This window comes from Mauremys mutica, chromosome 7 (genome assembly GCF_020497125.1).
Source record: "Mauremys mutica isolate MM-2020 ecotype Southern chromosome 7, ASM2049712v1, whole genome shotgun sequence".
NCBI classification, from domain to species: Eukaryota; Metazoa; Chordata; order Testudines; family Geoemydidae; genus Mauremys; species Mauremys mutica.
In genome coordinates, this window is record NC_059078.1 from 35,616,046 (window position 1) to 35,642,145 (window position 26,100).

At 41.8% G+C, this 26,100-nt stretch overlaps 1 protein-coding gene across 1 annotated transcript in view; it reads left to right on the forward strand.

Moving 5' to 3' along the window:
* The first annotated feature begins 2,214 nt into the window (after positions 1-2,214).
* The window catches only part of NUP210 (nucleoporin 210), a 116,310-nt gene continuing 92,424 nt past the window's right edge, over positions 2,215-26,100 (forward strand). The window contains exons 1-3 of the mRNA XM_045025291.1: positions 2,215-2,932; positions 18,787-18,923; positions 20,600-20,731. Coding sequence (XP_044881226.1) covers positions 2,763-2,932; positions 18,787-18,923; positions 20,600-20,731 — 439 coding nt within the window. The 5' untranslated portion in view covers positions 2,215-2,762. The remainder of the gene's footprint in view (positions 2,933-18,786; positions 18,924-20,599; positions 20,732-26,100) is intronic.

The following is a 26,100-nucleotide window of genomic DNA, read 5'->3' on the forward strand; positions in this document are numbered from 1 at the left end:
AGAGCACCCATAATCTTTGGAAGCAGGCTGCTGGCATGATGAATTCCACTCTATTTTGGTCTCAACAAGCCTCGCTCTGGCAGCATCCTCTTCTCCAGATTGGCAAGCCCCCTTTTTATGACATATTCTCCCCTGGTGTAATTACACTGAGATTAGTGGAGTTACACCAGGGATGAAACTGGCAATTATGAGATTAAACCTTTGCCAGCCTGTAGTAGGAATTGCAGCTACCTTTGATACAGCTATGGGCATCTTTTAAGCCAAAAGGATACCATTCTTTTAAGCCAAAAGGATACCATTACCAGTTCTGGAAAAAATGTACTCTCCACACATATTATTGAACGGGAATATCCTCACTAGCACAGTCTAGCTTTCACACTGAGCTTCAAATATGTTAGCAAGTTTTCTGAGCCAACAGTTTGACCTAAACATTATCTTAAACATATTATGGGAAACAGATCTTACAAACATCATCTTCCAGAATGGGCAGTCATTACCTGCTACATTGTTGTTCCTCGTGTGCTGATTCAGAGACACGCACACAACTAGCAAGATATTTTGCCTTAACATTGCTGAGGTTACAATTAAGGTTTTGCACTAGAGTAAAACATTGAATGAAGCTGGGGTACATATTTGCTTTTGTGTATCTGTTGGCAATAGAAGCAAAATCCTCATGGAGTGCTGGCATACTAGCGTTAGTGGTGTATGCAACATGAAGTTTGAGAGGAATGCACATCTTTTCCTTTATTTCAAGGGTTCTCAAACTGGGGGTCAGGACTCCTCAGGGAGTTGCAAGGTTCTTACACGGGGGGGGGGGGGGCAGGTCGCAAACTGTCAGCCTCCACCCCAAATCTCGCTTTGCCGCCAGCATTTATAATGGTGTTAAATATATAAAACAGCATTTTAATTGATGGGAGGTCACAATCAGAGGCTTGCTATGTGAAAGGGGTCACCAGTAAAAAAGTTTCAGAATCACTGCTTTATTTACATGCTTTTAAGGTTTTGGGTGGCTGTGGTGTGTCCTGACACAACCTTAACTGTCACTGCATATAACTTTGTTAAATTATAGAAACATGGAAAAATAATCCTATATTATTTAATGTTTGGGCAGTCAGAACAAGGTAGGGAATCAGGACTTCTGGATTCCTTAATGTTCTGCTGCTGACTCACTAGAACATTAGTAAATTATTTAAATTCCTCTCTGCCTCAATTTCTCCACCTGTAAAACTCAGATAATATCACGTTCCTACCTCTTATGATTCTGGACAGGGCCGGCTCCAGGGTTTTTCCTGCCCCAAGCGGCCAAAAAAAAAAAAAAAAGCTGTGCTCGCCTTCGGCGGCAGCTCCACCGCGCCACTTTCTTCTTTGGTGGCAGGTCCTTCCCTCCCAGAGGGACTGAGCGAACCACCGCCGAATTGCTGCCCAAGAGCATGACGTGCTGCCCCTTCCCCTTGGCCGCCCCAAGCACCTGCTTGCTGAGCTGGTGCCTGGAGCCAGCCCTGCTTCTGGAATGTCTTTTTCAGAAAAATTGTTTCTCTAAATTAATAGATATCTCTAATGGCCCAAATTTGGGTAGTGATAATTCCTCTTTTCCCACTGTTTCAGTGCAAGGAGTTTCTTAAAGACCATAATGAGTGCCAAAGGACTAATTCTACTATATAGAAATGTGAATCGACACAGATGTGTAGACTAACATTGTGATAGATATGGACAAATGTGAAAAAAATATCCCTATGTGCAGTGTGACAAAATGGGATGTGAATGACTGTGTGCGTTGCGTTCACAGTAAATAGCTTTATGGGATTATCCTGCCACAGAGGACACAAGGGTGGGTTTGGAGGCTTAATCAAAGTTTGTAAAATACTTTGAGATCTACAGATGAAATTATTATTAAGAGGGGAGGCAGCATGGCCCAAACTACATCAGGAAACCTGGGCTCTGCTCCCATCCGTTTCAAAGACACACTTGTGGGAGACCCTGAGCAAGTCACTTTGGGCCTGATTTCAAGGACTTCTGGGCATTTAGAACTCCAAATAAAGTCAACCAGAGCTGCAGGTACTCACTGCCTTTGTAAAAAAACCAGATGCTCTATGTCTAAGCTTCCCCCACTAAAGTGGCACGGCGCCCACACACCGCAATTATTATGCAAAAAAACCAGGAACACCTGTCCGACTCCTAATTTAGGCCGCCCCTAGATTTCCTCCCCCCCTCACTGGGATGCCGCATCCAGCCTTCAAGGTTGGAGAGGCCCAAGCGCCTTTGTTCCAGGAGCACCTGAAAGTGAAACAAAAACTGCCTGGTGCTGCAGGGGGTCACAGGGACGCGCTGGGGGCTGCCATGTGACAGTCTCTTTGCAGCAGCACTTGCTGCTGCTCTCCCCGCCTGCGGCTGAGCGCCCTCCCCCGAGGCACACGGCCCCTCCCCACAGCCTCAGGCCCGGTTTCCCCTTCCCCGGCCGCTGACGTCCCTCGAATAGCAGCACAAGGCGGGTGATTGTGATTCTGGCGAGCGGTTCGTTGCCTCCTGCAGGCGCCGCGGCCACTCCGGCGCCTCTTGATCCCGGTGCCGCTGGCCCACACGCCGCCTGCCAACAAGCGTTTTGCCCAGGGCTGGGCCACTTTGTAGCCGGAGGCCCGGAGACCTTTCCCCGGTTGCGGGCCCCGCATCTCGCTTGACCCCACCGCCCCCGGGGGACGCAGGGAGAGACTGAGCCCTTTCCCTACCTGCAGCCGTCCCCAGTGTCCCGGGCGCGGGCAGGGAGAATGGCCCCGCTCGCTGCCCCTTCGCCCTGGGCGCTGCTGCTGCTCCTCCTGCTGCCGCCGCCGCCCTTCTCCGTGGCCTCCAAGCTGAACATCCCCAAAGTGCTGCTGCCCTTCACCCGGAGCACCAGGATCAACTTCACCCTGGAAGCCAGCGAGGGCTGCTACCGCTGGTGAGTGAGCGCGGGGGCAGCCCGCCCGGGCGCCCCTCTGCTCTGGGGCTGCCCGTGGCGCAGGTGTGTCGCGGGCGGCCCTGGCAAGAGCCGGCCCGGAGCAGCACGTGGGGCGGGGGGCCCGGAGCAGCACGTGGGGCGGGGGGCCGGGCAGCCTGCGGCCTCGTCCCTTTGTCTGCAGCCGCCCGCCTGGGTCTGGCCGGGCACCCCCGGTGGAGGCGGCCGCGCGCTCTCCCCGGGGGGCGGCCGGGCTCTGCAGCCATTAGCGCGGCTGCCGGTGGCTTCCCGCGGCCCCTGAGAGCTGCCGAGCCTGTCAGGCAGCCGCTGGGAGCCTGGGCCTGAGAGCGTCGCGCCGCTGCACCTTGCGCTGCAGCACGCCCAGGGCGGGTCAGACCTGGGCCCTGTGTGCTGCCCGGGCTGAGAGAGGCGGGCGGGTCCTTGGGGATGCTGGGCTGGGGCTGGGGCTGAGCGTGGTGTGAAATCTCAGCTTCGTGCACTGCCCTAAGGCTGGGCCTGAAGAGCCGCAGATACCAGCTCTGTGCCACGCGTGTTTGCACAGGGCCCAGGCCGCACCGCCCAGGTGCCCGGTTCAGGTGGGAGAAGGCTGAGAAATCCTGGTGTATTGTAGGCAAGGCCTCACCGTGCTTACAGTGTAGTAAATGGATGTGAGGGGTACGGGTGCAATAAAAATAAGTGGGTGCAATGCAGGATAGGGGGAGGAAGAACTAAGAAAAGGGGTTGCTTGTATGCGCCCTTCGATGGCACGATTGACATTTTCATATGTAAAAGCTACATCAGATATGCTTGCAAAGCAACCAGTAGTGATTTTTTTCTGGTAATTTGAAAGTGTTCAGTAGCTTTTGGCTGTGAATGATACCCTTTTTTTTAAGCATGCATTAATTATATTCATATTTTAACTTGGCACTTTATTACTTAATAGTGGGAATCTAATATATGCATTGGCTCGCTCATCCAAGGATAGCACATACGCTACATATTTTGGGAACACTAGCGATTCTCCCATCCTGTGAACACTGGGCACTCACCTGCTTTTGGGAAAATCCATAAGGGCCTGATCCTATGTAGTCTGAAAAACAAATCTTGTAATTTTCTACCATCTGCATGAAAAATTCCACACCCACCCATCACCAGATCCACAGAGGAAGTTAGGAGTTTAAATAGCTTTGTGGATCTACATGCTTAATTCTGGGCAAGGAAAAAAGCCAAGGAAGTATTTGCATATCTGGCTGGATGAGGAATTTTTAGGTACAGAGGAATACATACTCACACCCTGCATGTGAGGTGGCTTTGTACCTATCACCAACTCGTATGTGGGCATGGTAGTAAGGGTGGAGGCGAAAGCTTAGATGTCTGTCCAAATATTGAGTCAGATTCACCCCTGGTGTTTCTTCATTAGGGATTATGCCAGAAACAAACCATGAGATGTAACAGCTAACCCCTTTCTCAATCCCTCCATCAAAAAATGTAAAAATTAGGCAATACTCACTGTCATGGCCGATTTAGACAATATGCTGAGTATGTAGCCTCAGGAGAGACTGGATCAAAGAGGAACACTGGGTCAGGTTGTTCTAAAAGGTAAAAGATGCAGCGTGTGAATAATTGTACTGGTCTCTGGTCAAGACATCAGAGTAAGGATAGAGGATATAATCAAACACTGCATGGGCATCCTTCTTCTTGCTGACTCCAACCCAGTCAAATGGAGAATATACATTTCTACATTGGGAAGCCTGCTTGCTCACACGAAGCAACACAGAAGTTAGCTGATAGGTTGGACATGTTGAACTCAGTGGGACTGCTTGCTGAGTAAAGGAACACATACATGCAAGTGCTTGCAGATTCAGAGCTATAGTGTTTCATAATGATGCTAATATCTTCATGCTAAACAATGTGTAAGTAACACCTCTGATTTGCAGTAGCAGTGAATGTGAGGTGTACAGCTAAAGAAATGTTGATATTCCAAGTCTGTTCATGATTACATCTGCGCTTGTGCCACTTACACGTTTGTAGCAGATTTTTGTTGTTAAATTTGTGGTTGGAAACCATTAAAACTCATCCTAGTGGAATATATTTTTCCTTTGTATTAATGAATTTAAGCTGTCACTCTGACTTTTATGTACTTGTATATTTGCCTTGATATTAAATATTTGAGAGGCTGGTCATAAACCTTTAATATGGCTACTTACAAGTTTGAGTCCCACTTCTCCCCTAGTCAGGAAGAACAGTAATCAGAGTTGCAGCAAAAGTTTATTTTAATCCTAAACTGCATGTGTAGAAAAGAAAGAGGAAGCAAGTTATTAGGTACAACCGTTTTTAAATTAAAACAATAGTTTGCTGTTTGCTATGGAGCTGGTTAGTGATTGCAAATGTATTCTACAGATATTTTCTTACCATATTTCTTTAAAGCTGGCTGGAGTCTGTGCAGAATCATTTTACCAGTCAGTTTGGCTCATAAAAAGAAAAAAAGTCACGAATTAGGGATGTAAAATATTAAACAGTTAACTAGTAAGCATTAGTTTTACCGTTAACCCACCCTAACCACTAACCCCCAGCCATGCCAACGGGAGCAGCCCCGGGCTGGCCCGCCCCACCGGAGCAGCCCCAGACCCTCTCCCTTTAATCAGTTAACCAGTTAAACGATATTATTTTAATTGTTTAAACCGTTAACTTTTAAAACGATATTTACATCCCTGTCACAGATGTATCACAGTGGTACTGGGTTTGCATAGGCAATATATTTTCATTATTCCTAGTAAATATGTGAAAAATAGTAGCGAACATTCTCTCTCTCTCTCTCATATTGATTAGTTTATAGGAAAAAATAATGATCAACTTTCTCTGCACCAGCCATCCATTCAGAATGTCAGTTTCTCTATTCTGCATGATTAAAAGCTTGCAGTGCTAGTTAACATTAATTAAGAGATGTGTGAATCAGATATTGATCACAGTGGAATTGTACCCTTAGGCAGTATGGCCTAGTGTATAGGACACTGGACTGGACTTGGTAAAACCTGGGTTCTGGTCCCAGCCCTCCCACTGGCATTCTGGATGACCTTGGGCAAGTCATGTCACTGCTCCGTGCCTCAGTTTCCTCAGCTGGAAAAGGGGGTTAATGATGCTGATCTCATTTTGTACGGCACTTTGAGATATACTAACGAAAAGCACTGTATAAGAGCTAGGTTTTATTATTATTTGAAGGAGACAGGCCCAAGATCTGGCATCAATTTAGACTTACTAAGGTGTGCCCTCATTTTCAGCCTTCATGATATAAATCTATCTGCAGAGCAACAGGCAGGATGTGGGTGACAGTCTATGTATATCCATAAAACCTTTTGGAGGAAGTAGCAGCTCTCTGTGAGGGGCTGAATATAAGTGATGAAGATGATTTAGCAAAACTGAAAATGTCTAGTTAATTGCATTGATTAATCCTTCTTTCCTGTCTCACAACCACCTGCCAAAAAGCCAGTCTTTAACTAGAATGCACTAGGAGGAGATCTAATATGAGGGCAGATTGTTGCACATCTGCTTATTACCAGGTTCTCCTCTGAAGCATCTGGTTCTGCCCATTGTGAGAGACAGAAAACTGGACTGGATGGACCTGGGTTCTGATCCAGACTGACAATTCTTATGTTTAACTCCCCCTTTGCTTCCGCCCAAACCTTTCCATAAATATGCTGGTTGGAATTGAATATGCAAGAAAAAACAAAGGATCAGAATTACAAGATACGGGCACATGTATCTGAAAGGAGGATTGAGATTGTGCAATGTGGAACAGTGCTACCAGATGTCAAAGGTAGCATAGTATAAATATTTAGGGCATTGCATCATTTTCTTCATTTCTACTCTGTGAAGATACAAAAAGCAGATAAGGGTGGCATTTGAATTTCTCCTCTTTCTAGAAGAGAAGATACTTGCATAGGCTAGGAATGCATTCTAGATTATCAAATAGGTTATGGGAAATGGTTCTCTTCTGTGATGGTGAGGAGGTGTGAGAAGTCTTGTCTAGTTACTTTTTTCTTGTGCTTGTAAAGTTCCCTGGGATTTCTCTTTCCACATCTTCAGATCTCCTGCATCAGGATGACTTTCCTTCTGACATACGAGTTCTGGATGGGGATTCCTCCAGAGCTTCTTGTTGTTCTAGGAAATGGAACATGGGAGAGAGGACATAATGCATTCTGCTTCCTTCCTCTGCTCATAATGATTGCAAGCTCTACTTCTGTAGCACTTCCTATCCAGGGAGTGGGGGGACTGATTTAAGTCTCAAGTTCTGGTACTTCTGTGGTAGAATAAATACAATTAGATTAAAGCATCTACTTGTTTCTTTTCTTATTCATTCTTTTCCCAACTTTTCCATTCTCTTCTCTGAGCTCTCATCTCCAACGTCTTGCCGTTGGCCTGTGACATGGTCAAGAATTCTGCTGCAGATTTTGGGAGATTTTTTTCTTAGTTTCTGAGGAGTCTGCTCCTTTTATCTGTTGGTAAACATTCAATCTGTTGTAAACATCTGCATGTTTTTTTTTCTTGTGTAATTTTACATGTTGTTTGATGATAGAAATTGGAAAATGTCCAATGATACACTAATAAACTGCAGAAGTTTTACAGTATACTACGAATAAAGACCTGTTTATAGACTGATTTTTAAAAAAGGGGCCAAGGAGGGAATGAATCTTTTCTAGGATGAACCCTAACCCAGTGGCTCTCAGACTGAGGTCCATGCTAATTATCTGTTTGGGAGTGTGGTCTGGTAACACGTTGATAACTGTCCTTGCTTCTGGCTGCTAAATTTGATTAAAAGCCTATTAAAGTATTTTATATCGTTGGTTATGTTACCTGTCTATGTAAACAATTGCTGTGGTTGCCCCAGCAATGTAATGTGAATGGAAGGGGAAATGCCGCCTGAGAAAATCTCTCAAACATATTTTAGTCCATGCTATGAAAATGTTTGAGAACCCCTGAAATAGGCTACTTCTTTCATGGTTCTCTCTTTGATCCCGGATCTGCTGACAGTTATGCACATGCATAACTTTCTTTACATACACAGTTCCACTAAGTTGAAGTTAAACACACACATTATTGTTGATAGGATTTGGGCCTTAGTTTGCAAAATGAAAGTTTGTCTTACATATGTCAGGAATTTCAAAGAAATGTTTGTTATAAGTAATAATTTAAGGGATATTTAACATGAGATTGAATATTGAGTAACTGAGGATGGTGGGAGTTCTGACACTTCTGATCAGTTGGTCTCTGCCCCTATATGTCACTTTCTAGCTGGGGGATTATTCTGCTGAAGTTACTCTCGTTGGAGTATAGAATTTATAATTTTTACTTTTGTTTACATCTTTGAAGATCTTGGCAGGATAACTGAGGTACCTAACGCTACGTTTTCTAGTTTGACTACATTAATGTAGTTTAATAATTTATCCTACTTTTCTATTCTTTAACGTGAGGTATTTTAATACATAGAAGTGATTAACCACAACTGCAAAACGAGTTGTCTAGATGTTAATACACATATTTACTGTACTAAATAAATTCTCCTTTGCACATAATTATACAGAATTTTAGAACAGGGTCAATATGTACAAAATTATCTTTAATCTTAGCCTGAAAGGATACCTCTGTCAAATGAGATACATGCCAAACTTTGACCTCTGATACATGGTTTGATAGTTTGTAGCAGCTCTCTTAGAAGACATCACTGTTACATGCAAAATCCGCCTACTAAACAGTTGTGTAACTCTGCTATATGGCTGTACATGATGCTTTGTGTGTGAAAAATTCAAGATAGAATGTTACATTAAAACCAGTTCTTTGAAACACGCTCCCTTGAGGGTATAAATGTTGACCATTCGGTGCAGGGATCCTAAATTGCAGATCTAAATAGATTTATTGGTTAATTGTTCAAAGTTAAATGTAGTCTTTCATATCAACCCTATGTAAATTGGTCTTTTGATGATGTCTTATCACAATCAATGGCTCTCTTTTTTGAAGAACACCTTATCAATGCTCCTAGTATGGTATTCCCAAGCATGGGGTGGGATCTGAGTTACTACAGTGAATTCTTTCCAGGGTGTCTGGCTGGTGAGTCTTGCCCACATGCTCAGGGTTTAGCTGATTGCCCTATTTGGGGTCGGGAAGGAATTTTTCCCCAGGGCAGATTGGCAGAGGGCCTGGGTTTTTTTCCCCCCTTCCTCTGTAGCATGGGGCATGGGTCACTTGCTGGAGGGTTCTCTGCACCTTGAAGTCTTTAAACCATGATTTGAGGACTGCAGTGGCTCAGACATAGGATAGGGGTTTGTTACAGGAGTGAGTGGGTGAGATTCTGTGGCCTGTGTTGTGCAGGAGGTCGGACTAGACGATCATAATGGTCCCTTCTGACCTTCAAGTGTATGAAATTCAAACCCCAAATATTCATGATTTGGCTTTTTTAAATTGTGGATTCTTTTTATTTGCCATCTGTCTTCTAAGCATTTGGGTTGATCTTTTCAAGCTTTTCTCTGAAACCAGAAATGCTAGAAACTTACCATTGATATGCATTTTTTAAAGATGAAAGCTCAAATTCTCACGTAATTAAAATGACTGCTAGAGCTGGGGTTTCAAGAAAAGCACAAAATATTAGGAGTCCCATAAGAAAATTATGAGAGATGATAAAACTACAAGTGTAGCTTTAAATATACTTCTGACTTTTCAAGATTCCAGTGCTTTCTTGCGGTGTAACTGTTGCTGTAGCAGCAAAGAATAATTTTTGTAAATTAAGTTTTGATCTAGATTTGTGATGGGTCTAGGTATAAACATCATATACAATATTGGTAACCTTTTGCAAAACACAGTACCTACAGAGAAATGAAGACAAAACTTAATTTAAAAAATGTTCCAAATTTATGGTTACTTCCTAATCATACCAGGGGGAAGGGAAGCATTCAGAAGCAGTGATTTTAAAATAGCAGCGCTTGCTGGCTGAACTCTGTACCACACAATTGCAAAACCTCCTTACATTGTAAATTATTGTGTGGAATTTATATTTAAGTCCACATGTGGCATATAAATATGCTAACATTCTTGGAACACACTCATTTCTGCATCTGTTTTGTAGAAATGGCATGCATCACAACAAGGGCTTCTACAAAGTTGACTGGTAATGAAGTATTGCTGTCTTAAGACAGATGACGGGTCTGATCCAGTGCCCACTAGAGATGGTGGAAAGTTTCTGTTGACTTCAGTGGGAGTCAAATTGGGTCCTAAAGACTTAGAAGAAGATTGTTTTAATAATGCTGAAATAATAACACAGAATTGAAAACTTATCCAGACACCCCCCTATGTAGAAATAGACTAAAATTGTTAGCTGATGTCTGATACAAAAGATGGGCTACATCCTGATGGAAGCCCAGTTACTGGAGTTCTACCTAGGTACTGTCACTGGACTCTGAGTAGGGTTCATTCTTTCACTCCCACTGGCAAGTGGGCATTTGATAAACTTGAAGTCTCTCTGCCGCTTACCCTGATTCCAAATAGTTGCAGTAAAATTGACCAGAGTCTTGTTCATACTCTTAGAAAAGAACACTAGGAGAATTATTATTACTATTATTCCCTAAATAGAAAGCTTAAATGACTTCAGTAGGTGTTGAAGGCACTCTGCACCTTTCAGGTTCATGCCCTTTTTTGTGTCAGGGTCCGTCATTTGTTCTTGAAGCACGTTCATATCTCTGCTGCTGTAGAAATAACAATCTTTTACAATTGTTGTCCATGATAAGAAAAAGAAATGTAGAATGAACATATGATGCATTTAAAAATTGTAAATTAAATACAATGGATGGGTCACTAGAGCATTAAATTAAAGGAATGAGCAGGGCTGGCCAAATTAATTATACCTCCTGTTGAGCTTTATGCTTTTCAGTGCACATCTGACAAGATAAACATGCTCACTACATGGTTAACTTGGCCATGCTTGTATGTACAGTGCAACCTACCTTCTCTCCAATTGCTGATGATAAGGGTAAGAAATAATAGCGTATCAAGTGTCGGTCCCAAGACAAGAACCCAGGTGTCTTGGTTCCAATTCCACAGACAGTCTCTAACTCCCTAAGCTAAACTGCCTTCCAGCAAAGTCACTGAATCTGTTATCCCAATTGAAAAATTTGGGTGATAATAATTTATACTTTTCATTTGCATGGTGCTTTTACATCCCTACATCTCAAATCACTTCACAAAAATGGATAGAAACCATTATCCCCATTTTATAGTTCACCTTACTGAGTATAGAAGATTAAAGCAATTTGCGTGAGAGTCTCCATGGTCTAGCAGATAAGATACGGGTCTACCACCTCAGGGCAGTGCTCTCTTCCAAAAACAGTTTTACATATTTTCTTCAAGCTTTGCAGAAACCTTTGCTTTTTTGAGTAATCTGGCAATTTTCAGGGCAAACTAATTTTCCAGGCCAAAATTATAGGGAACAAAGAGAGCACTTTCTACTGTAGTTGGTTGCATGCTTTACTATGGAGAGTTTATTGCAGGGGTCGACAACCTTTGGTACATGGCCCATCAAGCTAATCCGCAGGCCGGACGCGAGACGTTTTGTATAAGTTGACCGTCCGCAGACATGGCCCCCCGCAGCTCCCAGTGGCCGCGATTCGTCGTTCCCGGCCAGTGGGAGCTGCGGGAAGCAGCGGGCCACAGGGATGTGGTGTCCGTCTCTTCCCGCAGCTCCCATTGGCCGGGAACGGCAAACCACAGCCACTGGGAGCTGCGGGGGGCCATGCCTGCGGATAACGCTGATGGGCTGCGTGCCAAAGGTTGCCGACCCCTGGTTTATTGCTTCCCCATATAAGGTGTGTATACCCTTTTAAAGGTGTAGGAAGGATGTAACTCATTCACCACCTTACATAGGCCTGGTTGTACCCTGTGAGAAGAATGGATGGTTGTCTGTGGCAGTAAGATGTCCCGTGATTCTTTATTATAGGATTGCTGTAGCGAACATAGATTTACTAATGTGTCTAGAGCAATAAAATCCTGGATTCAGTGCCACTGTTGCAGTAATTACCCTGCAAAGTTTGTTTTCTTGTTCCATATTGCAGGGTGTTCCAGGTTTTGGTATTATACATATATCTCACTGTTTGTACTGAGACCACACAGCACATATGCAGAGGTTTAAAATAATATATTTTTAAAAAGCATTAAACACAAAAACAGTCGAGTCAGAACAGCCAAAGATTACTATTTGCTTTTGTATTTTAGAGGTCTGCCAATCTCACTCCTCATCTTCTTTCTCTCTCCCACCCCAGAAGGTTGTGCCTGGAACAGCCCTACCTTTGTTCTCCATTGGGGAACCTTGCAAGGGCCACTGATTGTCCTTCTGCTTGCTTTGTTGATCAGGTTGCTCTGGTTACTTTCCTTCCTTGTTCCTCTCCCACTGCCCCTTCAGTCACTATGCCCACCTTCCTTGCAAGACCTTTGCAGGGTGAAAGCTATAAATTCTCCTCTGGATTGGAGGGGTTAATTTTTCCCATCTCTTGGCAAACCTGTTTACTTGAAGTGAAGGTTTGAATGTGAAGGAGCCTTCTTCTGAATCAGTGATTTGGGGGTGGGGGGGGAATGGGGAAAGGGAATCACCACAATGGCTGGCATCGCACCAAGCTGAACAGCCATGCAATGTTCTCAGACTTGAGTGCTCCCAAGTTACAGTAGCACGAGTTCTCTCCAGGGATGCAGCCATACCTTGACTCTCCTTTTGATGATTTATACAGTCAAACCTTAATCTGTTTTGATTGCATTCTAATATTTGGATTATCTAGTGATTTAAAAAATATATTAGCCATCTGCTCTAGTTAACATGCCTGTAGCCTTTCTGTCTGTACTCACTTTAGCTTGTTGCATGAACTTTTCAGCAGTTATAATAAAATACTTTTTGGCCACCTGTCCATGGCAGTTACTTCTGTTATCTTTCCCTTTTTTTAAATTCCAGCCAGTATTTCCAATTTGGTTGGATCAAAAACTGTTTCTTTGTGGAGAATTAACAAATTTCCTTTACCGTGAATAGGTTGCTATCCATAACTGCTTGGGAATGAGCTTATCTATTTTAGAATTTGTAAAGTTGCCTGGGAAATCTATGAGAACAGCAGCTGCAGCAGAGAAATGCCACTTTTTCAGAACAGCAATGTGATGGTTATTGTAAAGCTTTTCTGAACACCAGGAAAGGTTCAATAGTATCTAGATAAAGTTAGGCTAACAACAGCGGGGGCGGAGGGGGGGGGAAGTTTTGTGAAGAATCTCTGGGTGTCTGGCTGTGCGAGAACCTGGCTATTCATGTGTTTAACAAACCTAACATCCCTGTACTCTGCCTCCATTGAATATAGATTTAATGACAAATTGGGATCCTGTTCTAATGCACAACCATCCCATACACTTTATTTATACATTTATGTAATAGCTACATACACAAACCTCAAAACCATAATTATTCATTTCAGTTTTAGGTCAAGACAAGAGGAGGAAGGGTCCAAAATATCAGTTCAGTGAACTTACAAGGAAGCAATATATCAAATAATTGCCTGCATTTAGGTGTTGCTTGATGTTAATTTTGCTAATCACAATCCCAAATGTCTAGGAGGATGATTTTAATTCAACAGCTAAAATTCTGAAACAAAAGCCATTATGCTTTGGGGAATGTACATCTTGTTTGGTTATATTCTACCTACTAAAGATAGAAGCAGAACAATCCACCAAATTAAATCATATTTTAGTTAGAGCAATGTACTGTAATACTCAGTGAAGGCCAAATCATGTGGGACTTACTGAGATTAAAACCCCATGGTAGGTTTTGCCTCAGAAAAAAATGAATGATAAAGATCTTTTGGTTTTAACAATGTGATAGATTTGATTTCAATTAGCATTCTAGGTTTGATGTTCAAAAGCAGTCACTGGTGGCTTAACTCCATTCCCATTGCAGTCCATAGGTGGGCCAACCCACAGCCCTTCTGAAAACCCCACTCTGAGCAAAAGCTTCACAGCTGGCTACTCTCGCTGTGTCAATCTATTGCATTTGCCTGTAAAACATAGGATGGGATGGAAATCTGTTTGATGCTCTTTTTCTCAGTACAATGAGAATTGGCCTAAGAGAGGATAGAGTAGAATAAAAAGGAGAGAGAATTGTCCTTCCCTGTATATTTAAATACTCATGCAAATAGAGAAATTATGTTCCATCGTGAGGAGGACAAGGCTGTGCTTCAGCTTGAACATCTTACGATTCCCTGGGAATCTATTTGGAACCATAATTTGCTGATACAGATAAAATTGCTTCTGTGTTATTTTGCCTGCTGTGTAGTCAGCTTGGTATATAAACAGTAAATTGTGTCCTGACAATCACTGAATATAGCACCAAACATATTGTTCAGTCAAGTCTCATCAAACTGTTGAAAGTCTTTACATGCCAGTTGATGGTACTGTTTCCATCTGGCTACATGTCTATAAATGTTTCTAAGTCAAGTCCTGAAACATTAGATGAGCTGATAATTATTTATCTTCAGAGAGACTTATTTTTTTGCTAATTAGGTATTCTGTGGTACTTAAATTGTGCAGTCTGAACTTATCTATAAGTTGATGCAAGCATAGTCACCAAATTAATGCTAAAATGATGGAGAAAGAAGTATGTTTGCCAACACTTTTAAATGGATTATTAATAGCATTAAATATGGTTAGATATATTCACCCATGATACCCACTTATTTTGCTCCTCTACCATGGCAGAGAGTTGTATATTATTCCTGTAATTTTGCAGTATTTGTATAGGGACAGATTTAGGGCCCAATCGACACTGATGCGAGTTTTGTTACTGACAGCAATGGGGACAAGATTGGATCTGTAAAGCCTAAAACTTAGTAAGTTGAACATAATGGGGTAGAAAGTACTGAAGTCAATGGGAGCGCTGTGCAGTCACCTGACAGTAGAATTTGGCCCAAACTGTAGGAGTAAAACAAATGTTGGGACATAAATTACATATTTCTTTTGTTTTGCCTTCCCTCTTTGCTATTCTGCTTCTTCCCACCAGCACCACCCAAGCATTGTTTTTACTGCTAGACGCTATTAGCGGTTTTAGTATGTAATTCAAGAAGTCCTACCAGATACATGTTGGTAGAATGTAATGTTGAAATATTAGTAGCTCTTCTAGTATCTAATTACTGGCATGCTGTCCCAGGAATTAAAAATACGGCAGTAGTTAGGCTGTAGAATAAATTGTGGAGGTATGTGTTGCTTTCTGAAATAGTGAATTGTTTACTGTCTGTATCACAAGGGGTATGGCTACACTGGCGATTTGCAGCGCTGGAAAGCCTCTACCAGCGCTGCAATTAGTAAGTGGCCACACCTGCAGGGCACTTCCAGCGCTGCAACTCCCTGGCTGCAGCGCTGGCCGTATACCTCACTCGGCATGGGGAATAAGGATTCCAGCGCTGGTGCTGCAGCGCTGGTCATCAAGTGTGGCCACACACCAGCGCTGTGATTGGCCTCCAGGGTATAAGGTGTATCCCAGAATGCTTTTATAAATTACTCTCTTTGTTTTGTTATGCAGCCTCTCTTTGTTTTGTTGTGAACGAGCTCCCGATCGGAGCTCCTGTTTGCTGTGATCATCTGTACCTGGCTGTAAACAATCAAATGAGAGGCAGGGAGAGTGAATGAAACAGAACCGATGGGAGCTCCGAACAGAGCTCCTGTTTGCTGTGATCATCTGTACCTGGCTGTAAACAATCAAATGAGAGGCAGGGAGAGTGAATGAAACAGAACCGATGGGAGCTCCGAACAGAGCTCCTGTTTGCTGTGATCATCTGTACCTGGCTGTAAACAATCAAATGAGAGGCAGGGAGAGTGAATGAAACAGAACCGATCGGAGCTCCGTTGAACTGCTAATCTAAAACAAACACTGATCACAGCAAACACCACAGGGAGTGAGTGAAACGGGGGGGGGGGGGGAGTCCGTGTTGGAGGCAGGCTGTATGCAATTAAGAGTTAAGACTAAGGGCTCATGAACATTTTGTGATTTTTCCAATCCAGGAAGCTAACACACAACAGTGTTGGCTCCAAAAATCCACTCTATCTTCCCCGCTCCCTGTCACAGTACACCACCCTCCACCCCCCTCTTTTGAAAAGCACGTTGTTGCACTTGAATGCTGGGATAGCTGCCCATAATGCAGCACTCCCAACAGCGCTGCTAATACTGCAAATGTGGCCACACACCAGCGCTGGTAGCTGTGAGTGTGGCCACACACCAGCGCTGCTCCTACACAGCTGGATGACCAGCGCTGCAAACTACCAGCGCTGCAAACCGTAAGTGTAGCCATACCCAAGACTACAATTAGCTCTGTGGAGGGAAGAGCATAACAGAGTACAAGACACTACTGTACCAACATTTATTCAGTTAATGACTTATTCATCCAACCTATAATTATTACACCCTATTTATGGGCAAGTATAGATGGGATTCTTATTAGTGAATACTAATGTATAATAAAAACATTTTCTCTATTAGGACTTGACTTTCACAGTTTTAAGTACATAAGCTTAATTGTTTTCTGTTTATTTTCAGACTTAGACAATTTATCAGTTCTTAAACTGCCCATAAATAACTGCTGATAGCTGTTCATTTGTTGTGGTTTGGTGTGTGTGTGTGTGTGGTTTGTTTTTTTGTTTTTGAATAGGCCAAATCCTGGTACTTGTTTCAGAAATATCAGTGACAGTTGCACCCCATTCTTTAAACTTAGTCCTTACTTGGGCAAAACATCTGTTGGAGGCATATTCATTAATACATTGACTTCAGTGGTGGTCATTTTGCCTAAGGACAGCAGGGTTTGACCAACAGATATGCAAAACCCTATAAATCCCCGCAAATCTGTATTTTCATGTGCAATTCATATAATTGCAAACCAAGTACTTGTGTACTTCACAGATCCAGTACTTTACTCATACCTTTAGATTGTAAGCTGCTTAAAGCCTTTTTGTCATGTGTTCAGTGCCTGCTATGGTGGAACTCTGGTCTGAGGTGCAACTCAGTACAAACTGTGCACAATGGTTACATGTCCATTTCTACAGTTACACATGTTGTATAGTTTTGAAAATGTATTTGTAAACCTAATTGGTCCTGAAACTGATCTGTTGTTACATATTTCATTTGAGGAGCCCAACTGTAAGAATTGCAGTCTCTTGAACTTCCATTGATCCTGCTTGGAGTTGATGGTGTTCAGTACATTGTAAGGCTGAGTTCAATATTAAGATGGTGATTTTTGTTGTTTAATGTTGCAATGGGATGAATAATCATTTATTCTGATTAATAGAACAAAGGTGGGTTGTGTGTTCTCCTTGACTGGGTAGCTAACCGAAAGAAAACTGCAAGTACTGCAAAATGCAATATGGTGGTAATGTGTTTATAATAGGTGTTAATTAATCACAAAGAAAGGGGCTATTTTCTTGATTTGGTTAATATTAAATGTGTGCAAGCCTCCGCTTTGGAGAGAGTTGATGAAAATCAAAACATTTCTGTTTCATGTGATTTCCCATAGATCATTGCTTTGTGAAACTTTTCTAAAAATTGCCATTATTTGGAAATAGTTCCAAAAATAAGGTCAGTTCTTCGGCTGGTATAAATCAGTGTAGCTTTGCTGTTTCCACCAGCTGTGGCTCTCATCCATAGTTTTGATTATTGTTTTTTATTTTTTAAGAAAACCCAATAGCCAATCAACTGCGCTTTCATCATCACCATGAAGTAGCCTTAGAGAAATCCAGAATGGTTCTAGCTGTGACTCCACCCCCAACCCTGCTTCCATTCAGGCCCTTACAACATTTAAGAAATTAAAAATGTGGGCCTCAGGCCTGCAGTGAATTCAACGTGGACCCAGGGGCTTGCTCATGCAGAACTCATTACAGGATTGGGGTCTTGCTTTTTAAAGAAACACAATTTTGAGCAAAAATGGGATTGGTCAAATAATTTATAATGGTTCAAACGGCTGTGTAGACTTAAATAGCACCAAATAGTATTACACAAGCTTCTAAATCTAAACTGTATTGCATACATTAACTAGACATTATATCACATTCTAATGTCTTAATCAGAAAAATGTTACTCATCACTTTTACTATTAATGGGCTCTGCCGTAGCAAATCTATGGATAATTGTAACATTTTGTAATTGGAAAAAACCTGAGACATCATCCATACCTTTGCCATGGAAGATGCCAATTATGATTGCAAGTGATGAATAGCATGTATCTTATGACTGGTTTCAGAATGTAGCCATGTTAGTCTGTATCAGCAAAAAGAACAAGGAGTACTTGTGGCACCTTAGAGACTAACAAATTTATTTGGGCATAAGCTTTTGTGGGCTAAAACGTACTTCATCACAGCACTGTAATTGATAGACTTAATCTTAGGTTGCACTTCATGTTCACATTTTATCTTACTGTCTCTGCTTCTAAGTTGTTAAAGCACAAGAGGAGGGATTTTTTGGCTTAGTAAATGCATAGGATTTTTTTTTAAAGCAAAATGACTAGCATAAGCTGGGGTTCTTATGCTGCAGTAAGGGGTATGTGTGTTAATCAGTAGAAGCAGTAGGCTTAAGGCCTATTTTTTCCCAGAAGTGCTGACCAGCCTCAACCCTGGTTGAAATCCCTGGTAGATGTGGGCACTCTGCATGTGGAAAAGTCAGTCCCATAGCTTGTAATATGAAGACAGAGATTTTACATATGGTAATAGTGGTGGTGGTTTAGATAAAAAGGTTACTGTTGCTTTTAAATAAGAGTCTGTGCATTTTCCATGATAGCTAGCTAACACTGCAGTAACTTTCAGTGATATTCTTGTAGGTCTTCCACAAGGCCAGAAGTTGCCAGCATAGAACCTGCAGATCAAGATGAACGCCAGTGTTCACAAAAGGCTGTTGTCCAGGCACGTTCATCGCAGCCAACACGTCTGACAAGTATCATTTTTGCTGAAGATATATGTAAGTTTTCAACTTTTTTTAAAGTCACATTTTATTGTTTGGGTTAAAAAAATCGTACAATACTGCAGGTTTATGAGCCCTATGACATCTTTAAGGGATACATGCATATACACACTGTATTTGTAACAAACATCCATTCATATGTGCATTTTATTTATAAGCTTATAGGTAGAAAAGACCACATGAACCCTGTTCTGCAGAGATCTCAAGTCAATGTGGGTAAGGCATCTGAAACCTTCAGGAGTGGGTGTAGGTGTATCTGAAACTCTCACAAATCTGGGGATTCCTAAAAGTGAATGTTTTAATTTGAATTTTACATAATTCAGTTTCAGATATTTGGGATTTGGAAAATTGGAGTTTACTTCCATGCCTTACGTCAATGCAGGGAACCGTCTGCTTTTAGTAAGAAAGATATGCAAAGTAGATGAGTTAATAGACATTTATTTGTAACATAATCATTGTATAATAAATTGGTTATGTTATATTGCACTTTTCATCCCAAAGGAATGTAGGGTGTTTTTGTGAATGATACGTGTAGGGGGCCTTTACCCACTTCTGTCACTGAATTGTGTCCAGGGAGCTGCTATTCTGAACCAGCAACACTATACAAACATTTTCTGGAGGGGAAATAAAGCAAATTTTCTTCACTGACAATATGGTGGGCATTGTAAACCCTATATGAGGGGTGGGAAAACTACAGACGATGGGCCACATCCAGCCTACAGGACCGTCCTGCCCGGCCCCCGCGCTCCTGGCCCAGGAGGCTAGCCCCTGGCCCCTCCCCCACAGCCTCAGCTTGTTCGCTCTGCCGCGGGCGTAATGCTCTGGGCGGTGGGTCTGTGAGCTCCTGGGCAGTGCAGCTGAAGAGCCCGGCCTGACCCAGTCTCTGTGCTGCATCATGGTGGCAGTGGCAGCGTGGCCCGGCTCCAGCTGGGTGGTGCAGCTGTAGTGCCGCCAGCCACCGGTGCTGCAGGCAGTGTGGTAAGGGGCAGGGGGCGGTTGGATAGAGGGCAGGGGAGTTCGGGGTGCTGGTCAGAGGGCAGGGGTGTAGATAGGGGTCAGGGGGGTTGAATGAGGTCGGGCATCCCAGGGCAGGGCAGTCAGGAAGGAGGGGGTGTTGGATGGGGCGGCAAGGGTTCCGGAGGCAGTCGGGACAGAGAGAAGGGGTGGTTGGATGGGGCCAGGGGGGTGCGTCAGGAATGAGAGAGGTGGGGAGGGTACGGGGGCAGTCAGGGGACAGGGAGCTGGAGTGTGTGGATGGGGCAGGGGTCCCAGAGGCTCCGTCAGGGATCAGGGGGCACTGGATGGGGCAGGAGTCCCACGGGGGCAGATAAGAGGTGGGGGCCAGCCCACGACCCCCTCCCCTAACCGGCCCTCCATACAATTTACGAAACCCAGTGTGGCCCTCGGGCCAAAAAGTTTGCCCACCGCTGTCCTATAGAAACACTTTTATTTTGAGCTTAAAAGGGAGGAACTACTTCTCTTGTCTTCAGGACCTAGTTTGTTTTTCAATAGCATTCAGGACCTGGAATCCATCCCCTGAATGGTAAAGCTTTGTTCTGCCCTAGTTTAGATCTGCCAGCTGGTTAAGATGTACTTCATCTTATTTGCTTAATCGTTTTGGTGGTGATCATGCTCAGTGCTACTGACTTAATGTTTTCTATTGTTTCTTTAAGTGACTGGTCAAGTGCTTCGTTGTGATGCTATAGTTGACATAATTCACGGCATCCAAATTGTGTCCACGACAAGAGAACTTTATCTTGAAGATTCACCACTGAAGCTGAAAATTCAGGCTTTGGATTCTGAAGGTCAGAGGCTTACTATTAAGATGTGAAAGTTTTAGTGAAATCGTGTGTATGTAATGTACTCTGCTCAGACTTCACCTAGGACAGGACTGGATGTTGGAGCCCAACCCAGACAATGCATAGGAGAATTGTTCTGTTGGCACACATATACTAACCTATTGTAATATTTGTGGTTAAGTATAAGAGGGCTGACCAAGAAATCCCAAACATCCAAATGTGCCAATTGGACACTGTTTCATATCTGACAATTCCTGTTTAATTTTTTCTGAGTTGCCCAAGAATCAACTTTTGTATTAATGGCATTTTCAAATATCAGAATCCCAAATAAACATATTTACATGTAAAAGCTCTAATTTCAGGGAAAGGGGGCGAGAGAAACAAAAAGCCGGAGGTAATAATATTTGCACTGCTGAAATGTCACATCAATGTTTGGCTGGTCTGGTCAGGGCTGCAAGGAAGATTGAAGCAGTAGTGATACAAGTCTGTGAACTGCTCTGTAGATTCTATAGGGTTTTGCTAAGCTGAGGCAAGGAGGATGCATTTTTAAGGCAAACCTGTAAAAAGACATTTTATTTAAGGTCAAACAAGTTTAATATGTCTTTTCTTCACACTTCTGTCCCTGTTCCAGCCACCAACTGCTGGGCTTCATATCCCTCAAACTAATATAATCTAGATTTTTTTTTATAGTTTCCATCATCATAGTGTCAGACCCACTGGAGTCAGTAGGAGTCTTCAGTGACTTCAGTGAAAGAAGGATTGGGTCCATTGCATCTAAGAGGAAGAGGAAACCTCTGCTTGCCATAGCGTATGTAATAATCTGAGTGCCTTCAGGAACTTCAGACCTTGCTTCAGCAGCTAAATTCTACACACAAAACAAAAGGTTTTAAAAATACTTAGTGAATTAAGGAGGCCAGACGATTTAAACAGCAGTAGAAGCTTGATGTTTATAGTTTGGATACTAGAGGCTTAAACCACATATGTCTACTTATAAATCATAAAAGCCAGGCTCTATACTGCAAAATATCAGTAGGTAGAACTGTTAAACTTCTTACTGTATTTATAATTCCAGAACCTTGGCTTGGTGTTTCTGTAGACTCTCAAACGTACTCAGCTGACAAATTTGCTTTGGGAGCCATCCAAGTTAAAGTTTGAACAGAAGCTGTGGTTTAAAACCCACAAAACAGTATAATCTAAATTGCTGGAACAAGATGTTCACTAGGAGCCTAAGCTTAAACTTTCAAGCTTAAAGTAATGGAAACAGTGATTGCTCAGCAGCTCTGAAAATCACTTTTTTGTAAGTGATTAACTTTAGGAACTCAACTTAAAGAATTTTGCTGGAGACTTTTAAACTGCTATGGTCTTCTCTTACAATACTTTCTACACATTATCTCCTTTTACAAACATTGTTCCTATACTGACAGGTGACCAAGTTTTGGAACATGAGCAGAATTATTGAAGACAGTCTTTACATTTCAGAGATGCTCTCTTGTCATTTAAGAAAACTGAATAAATGACTTTTAGACAGTAAATTATTCATTCTTTTGCATACAAGAGGAGCAAAAATAAAGGGAAAAAATAAACTTGTAATTGGTGAATAGTTGAACATTGCAAAGGGCCTGTAGCTGGCTTTTACTTTGGACTTCTGCACATATACATGATGATATTTGGTAGATTTTGTAGTAACTTGTATATTATTTCACTTACACACATAATGGAAAGTTAGGGAATTTTTAAAAATGGTGTCTTTGTTTCAGACTGACAAAATACTGTGCCTCATTATTGCATCTTGTATGAAAGATCAGGTCATGCTTTACTGTGAAGCTCTGGTCCTGTGACAGAGGATGCTGTAAACAGAAGTACCTAGATATATAGTGCACAGTGGTGCTTCCCCTTACACATCCTTTTTTGGAGTTTTGTCATACACTTAACATCCTAATGTATCGTGTGCAAATTACTTTTGTTAGTGCCAGTAAAAAAAGCAGAAGACACTTTAAACATGCACATTAAATATGGTCTAACTTGTATTTTTTCTGATGACACCAGTTATCGTGTGCTATGTAAATAAGCACTTAGCACTTTCCCCAAATAGTTTTGCAGCATTGCTGAAAATATTTAGGACAATAGTTACACCATGGGGAAGTTGGCCTCATGAGTGTATGAAGAAGGGAGATGATATTCAACCAATCTTTGATACTATGATCCAAATTAGTCTTGGTGTAAACTCAGTCACCCATTATCTCAAAATAGCTTTATATCAAGGCACTCTGTAAACAAGGAGAATGTTAATGTTAAAGCCGTTATGTAAACATTTAAAAAATTAATCACAAAATTACTGTCCATGTACATGTCTTTGTAGCTTCTAGGCTCGATTCATTTTTGTACAGTGTAAAATGAATCAAAATTCTGATTCATAAGTTCTGGACAAAACTTCCTACCAAATATTTTAGAAAAGTAAAGTTATTTTGTTATGCTTGTTGCGAATTATGGAGAGTTAAATACAGTGAAAGCTTCTTGTTAAATGCTTGAAGTTCCAGTTGTTGGTGAAAGAGCAGAACTCTTAAGATTAAATTCCATCTCAACATTTTAAAAGTACCATTACATTTTTACATTGTTTAGACAAACTAATAAATGGGAAATAGCTTAGTTCACATGATTCGTCTGGAGTTCAAGAATAGTTATTTACATTTGTAAGTATTTGTAGAACTAAGCCAAACCTGCAATTCAATGGGATTCTTATCTGGGTAGGGCCTGTGGGATTAGGGTCCAAAGTAATTTCATATATAGGATTCCAAAAACCTGCTGGTACCATTGCAGTTCCTTAGTTATATATGTGAGTTTCAGCTGCTTAAAATAGTCATTTGTCCTAGAAATGATGAGTGGCTCTTGACTTAGAGCACCACTAGCAGGAATCACTGTAAAGTATATGTTACACCTATTTTAGTAACCCTCGGTTCTGATTCTGCATTTTGGTCCACATGGCTGGTAACTGTGCTGTGTCTATCATAACTTTCTGGTCTATGTTAATCACTATGTTGCAGTACAATTGGAACATTACTTCTTGTAATGACCTACTACTTACTTAGTGCGCTTCATCAGTATATCTTTAGGGGAAGTCCCTGAATTGCTGTGTGTTAGAGATTTGCCTGTATTCTCCATGATGAACTAAATACAAAAATTCAGGTCAAAAGTATTTTGAAGAGAGAAGAAGATTTGAAATTGGATTTTATTAAAAAACAAAACTGAACAACAATTTGTTGTTTATCACCAAACTGAGGTGTGTTGAGAAACTTCATGTCACAGTTCCCTATTCTTGAAGGATCTCAGTACCATCTGACAAGATAATATATGTATAGTCCATTGAAAAAAATAATTTTTATATTGGGGTTGTATGTTATTTTGTGGCCTAATCTGGGAACGGGGAAACTCCAGTCTTACCATAGCTCAGTGTACCAAAGAATTGGTGGGGCTGTTGCTTTAGAACTGCAGTCATAGAACTGTTAGCAAGAGCAGGGTGGGGAAATAATCCCGATGTATCTAAAATGACCTTTTTAAACTCCTGTCCAAACTTAATCTTTACTTGATTGATCAGTGTGTTCTTGGCGTAAACTTTGTATAAGGATTAATGGGGGCTAATCAAGTCATAGTGGGACTAAAACGCTTTCGGTTTCTAACAGGCAGGATGAAATTTGATATATCATGCCACTCTTTTTAAATTATACTTTGGGCTAAATCCTGCTACTAACTAAAGTCCAAATGGAGTTTTTCTATTGACTCCAGGGAGACTAAGATAGGACTTTCTAACATTTATTTACCTTGGATAACTCATGTGCTCCAGAGTCCTTGTCCCCTTTGTCCCAGCGCGGATTTCATTGTGCTTCTGCTGAGTGTTTGCTGTGGCACTGTTCAGACATCTCTGCACTGGTACAATGTGCTTTTCTCTCCTTGCCCTGCTTGCATCTTTAGTTTGAGCAAGAATGAGGGAAGACTTATCTTAGCTTTGCAAAGCTAAAACATCTGTTATGAGAACAGCTAATTTAGCTCTGTGCATCTTAAATAAAATATCCTCAAGCAGTTTGAAACATACTGCCCCTGTAATAGACTGAATTAAAGAAAGACGTTTTAGAATGGAAGAATAAAAAGTTGCTTTTTATAGTCACAATCTTGTTCATGCAGGATACAAAGCTATTTGTATCTGTATAGTACGGACGCTCCCTGACTTACGCAAGTGTTCCATTCCGGAACGCCTTGCGTAACTCAAATTTTGCGTAAATTGGAAATGTATACCCGACCATTTCGTGCAAAAAACAAAAAAACAAAACAAAACAAAAAAAACCCAACCAACCAAACAAAAAAAAACCCAACCACCCACCTCCTATCTCTAGCTTACAGAACTTTTTCCGTAAGTGTGGATTTGCGTAACCCGGGGGGGCATCTGTATATATTTGGGAGGGAAAATATGCTTTGAATTGTATTACCACTGTTACAACATTTCTGTGGTTTAGATGATGCCATAAGCCTTTAGTGTAGGAACTTGGCAGTGAAGTTGCAGTGATCATTATAATTGCCAATGAAAGAATAAGAGAGGAAAACACAGAATATAAATGAAAATACATTATTATTAATAATAAAAATATTAGCACAATATAAGGCTTCAGCCCTGCACCCATGAATGTCAATGGGAGCTTAGTAATTGATTTCAGCGGGTGCAGCACCTCTCCCAAAGATTGTGAGATCTTTCTAAAAGACTTTCAGATTCAGCATGTGACAATTATCTGGCTTCACTATGTTTATTCCATTTATAATCCTTTAATATTTGTTATTTCACATGTTGCAATGACTCAGGGCTTGCCTACACTTACCGGGGGGTCGACCAGCGGCGATGGATGCATCGGTGGTCGATTTAGCGGGTCTAGTCAAGACCCGCTAAATTGACCGCAAATCGCTCTCACGTTGACTTCTGTACTCCATCAGATCGAGAAGAGAAGGGGGAGTCGATGGGAGAGCATCTCCTGTCAACATCGCGTAGTGTGGACCCCGCAGTAAGTAGATCTAAGCTACGTCAGTTTGAGTTACGCTATTCACGTTACTCAAATTGCGTAGCTCAGATCGAATTTCCCTTGTAGTGTAGACAAGACCTAAGATCTAGCCCCCCCCAAAAGTGAATAACTTGAACTGTCTGTATTACAGGTAAATCCATTTCAGGTTTAAAAAAGTCATATTGAATATATATGGAAAGTGCATTTCATTGAAGTGTGGATCCCAAATTCCCCAAAGAGTATCTCAGATCCACATGTCTCAAAGTGCTGGCTTATGCACTTGGCTCTATGAGTTATCTGAAAGGTGTATAAAATTATATATAGGTTGATAGTTCC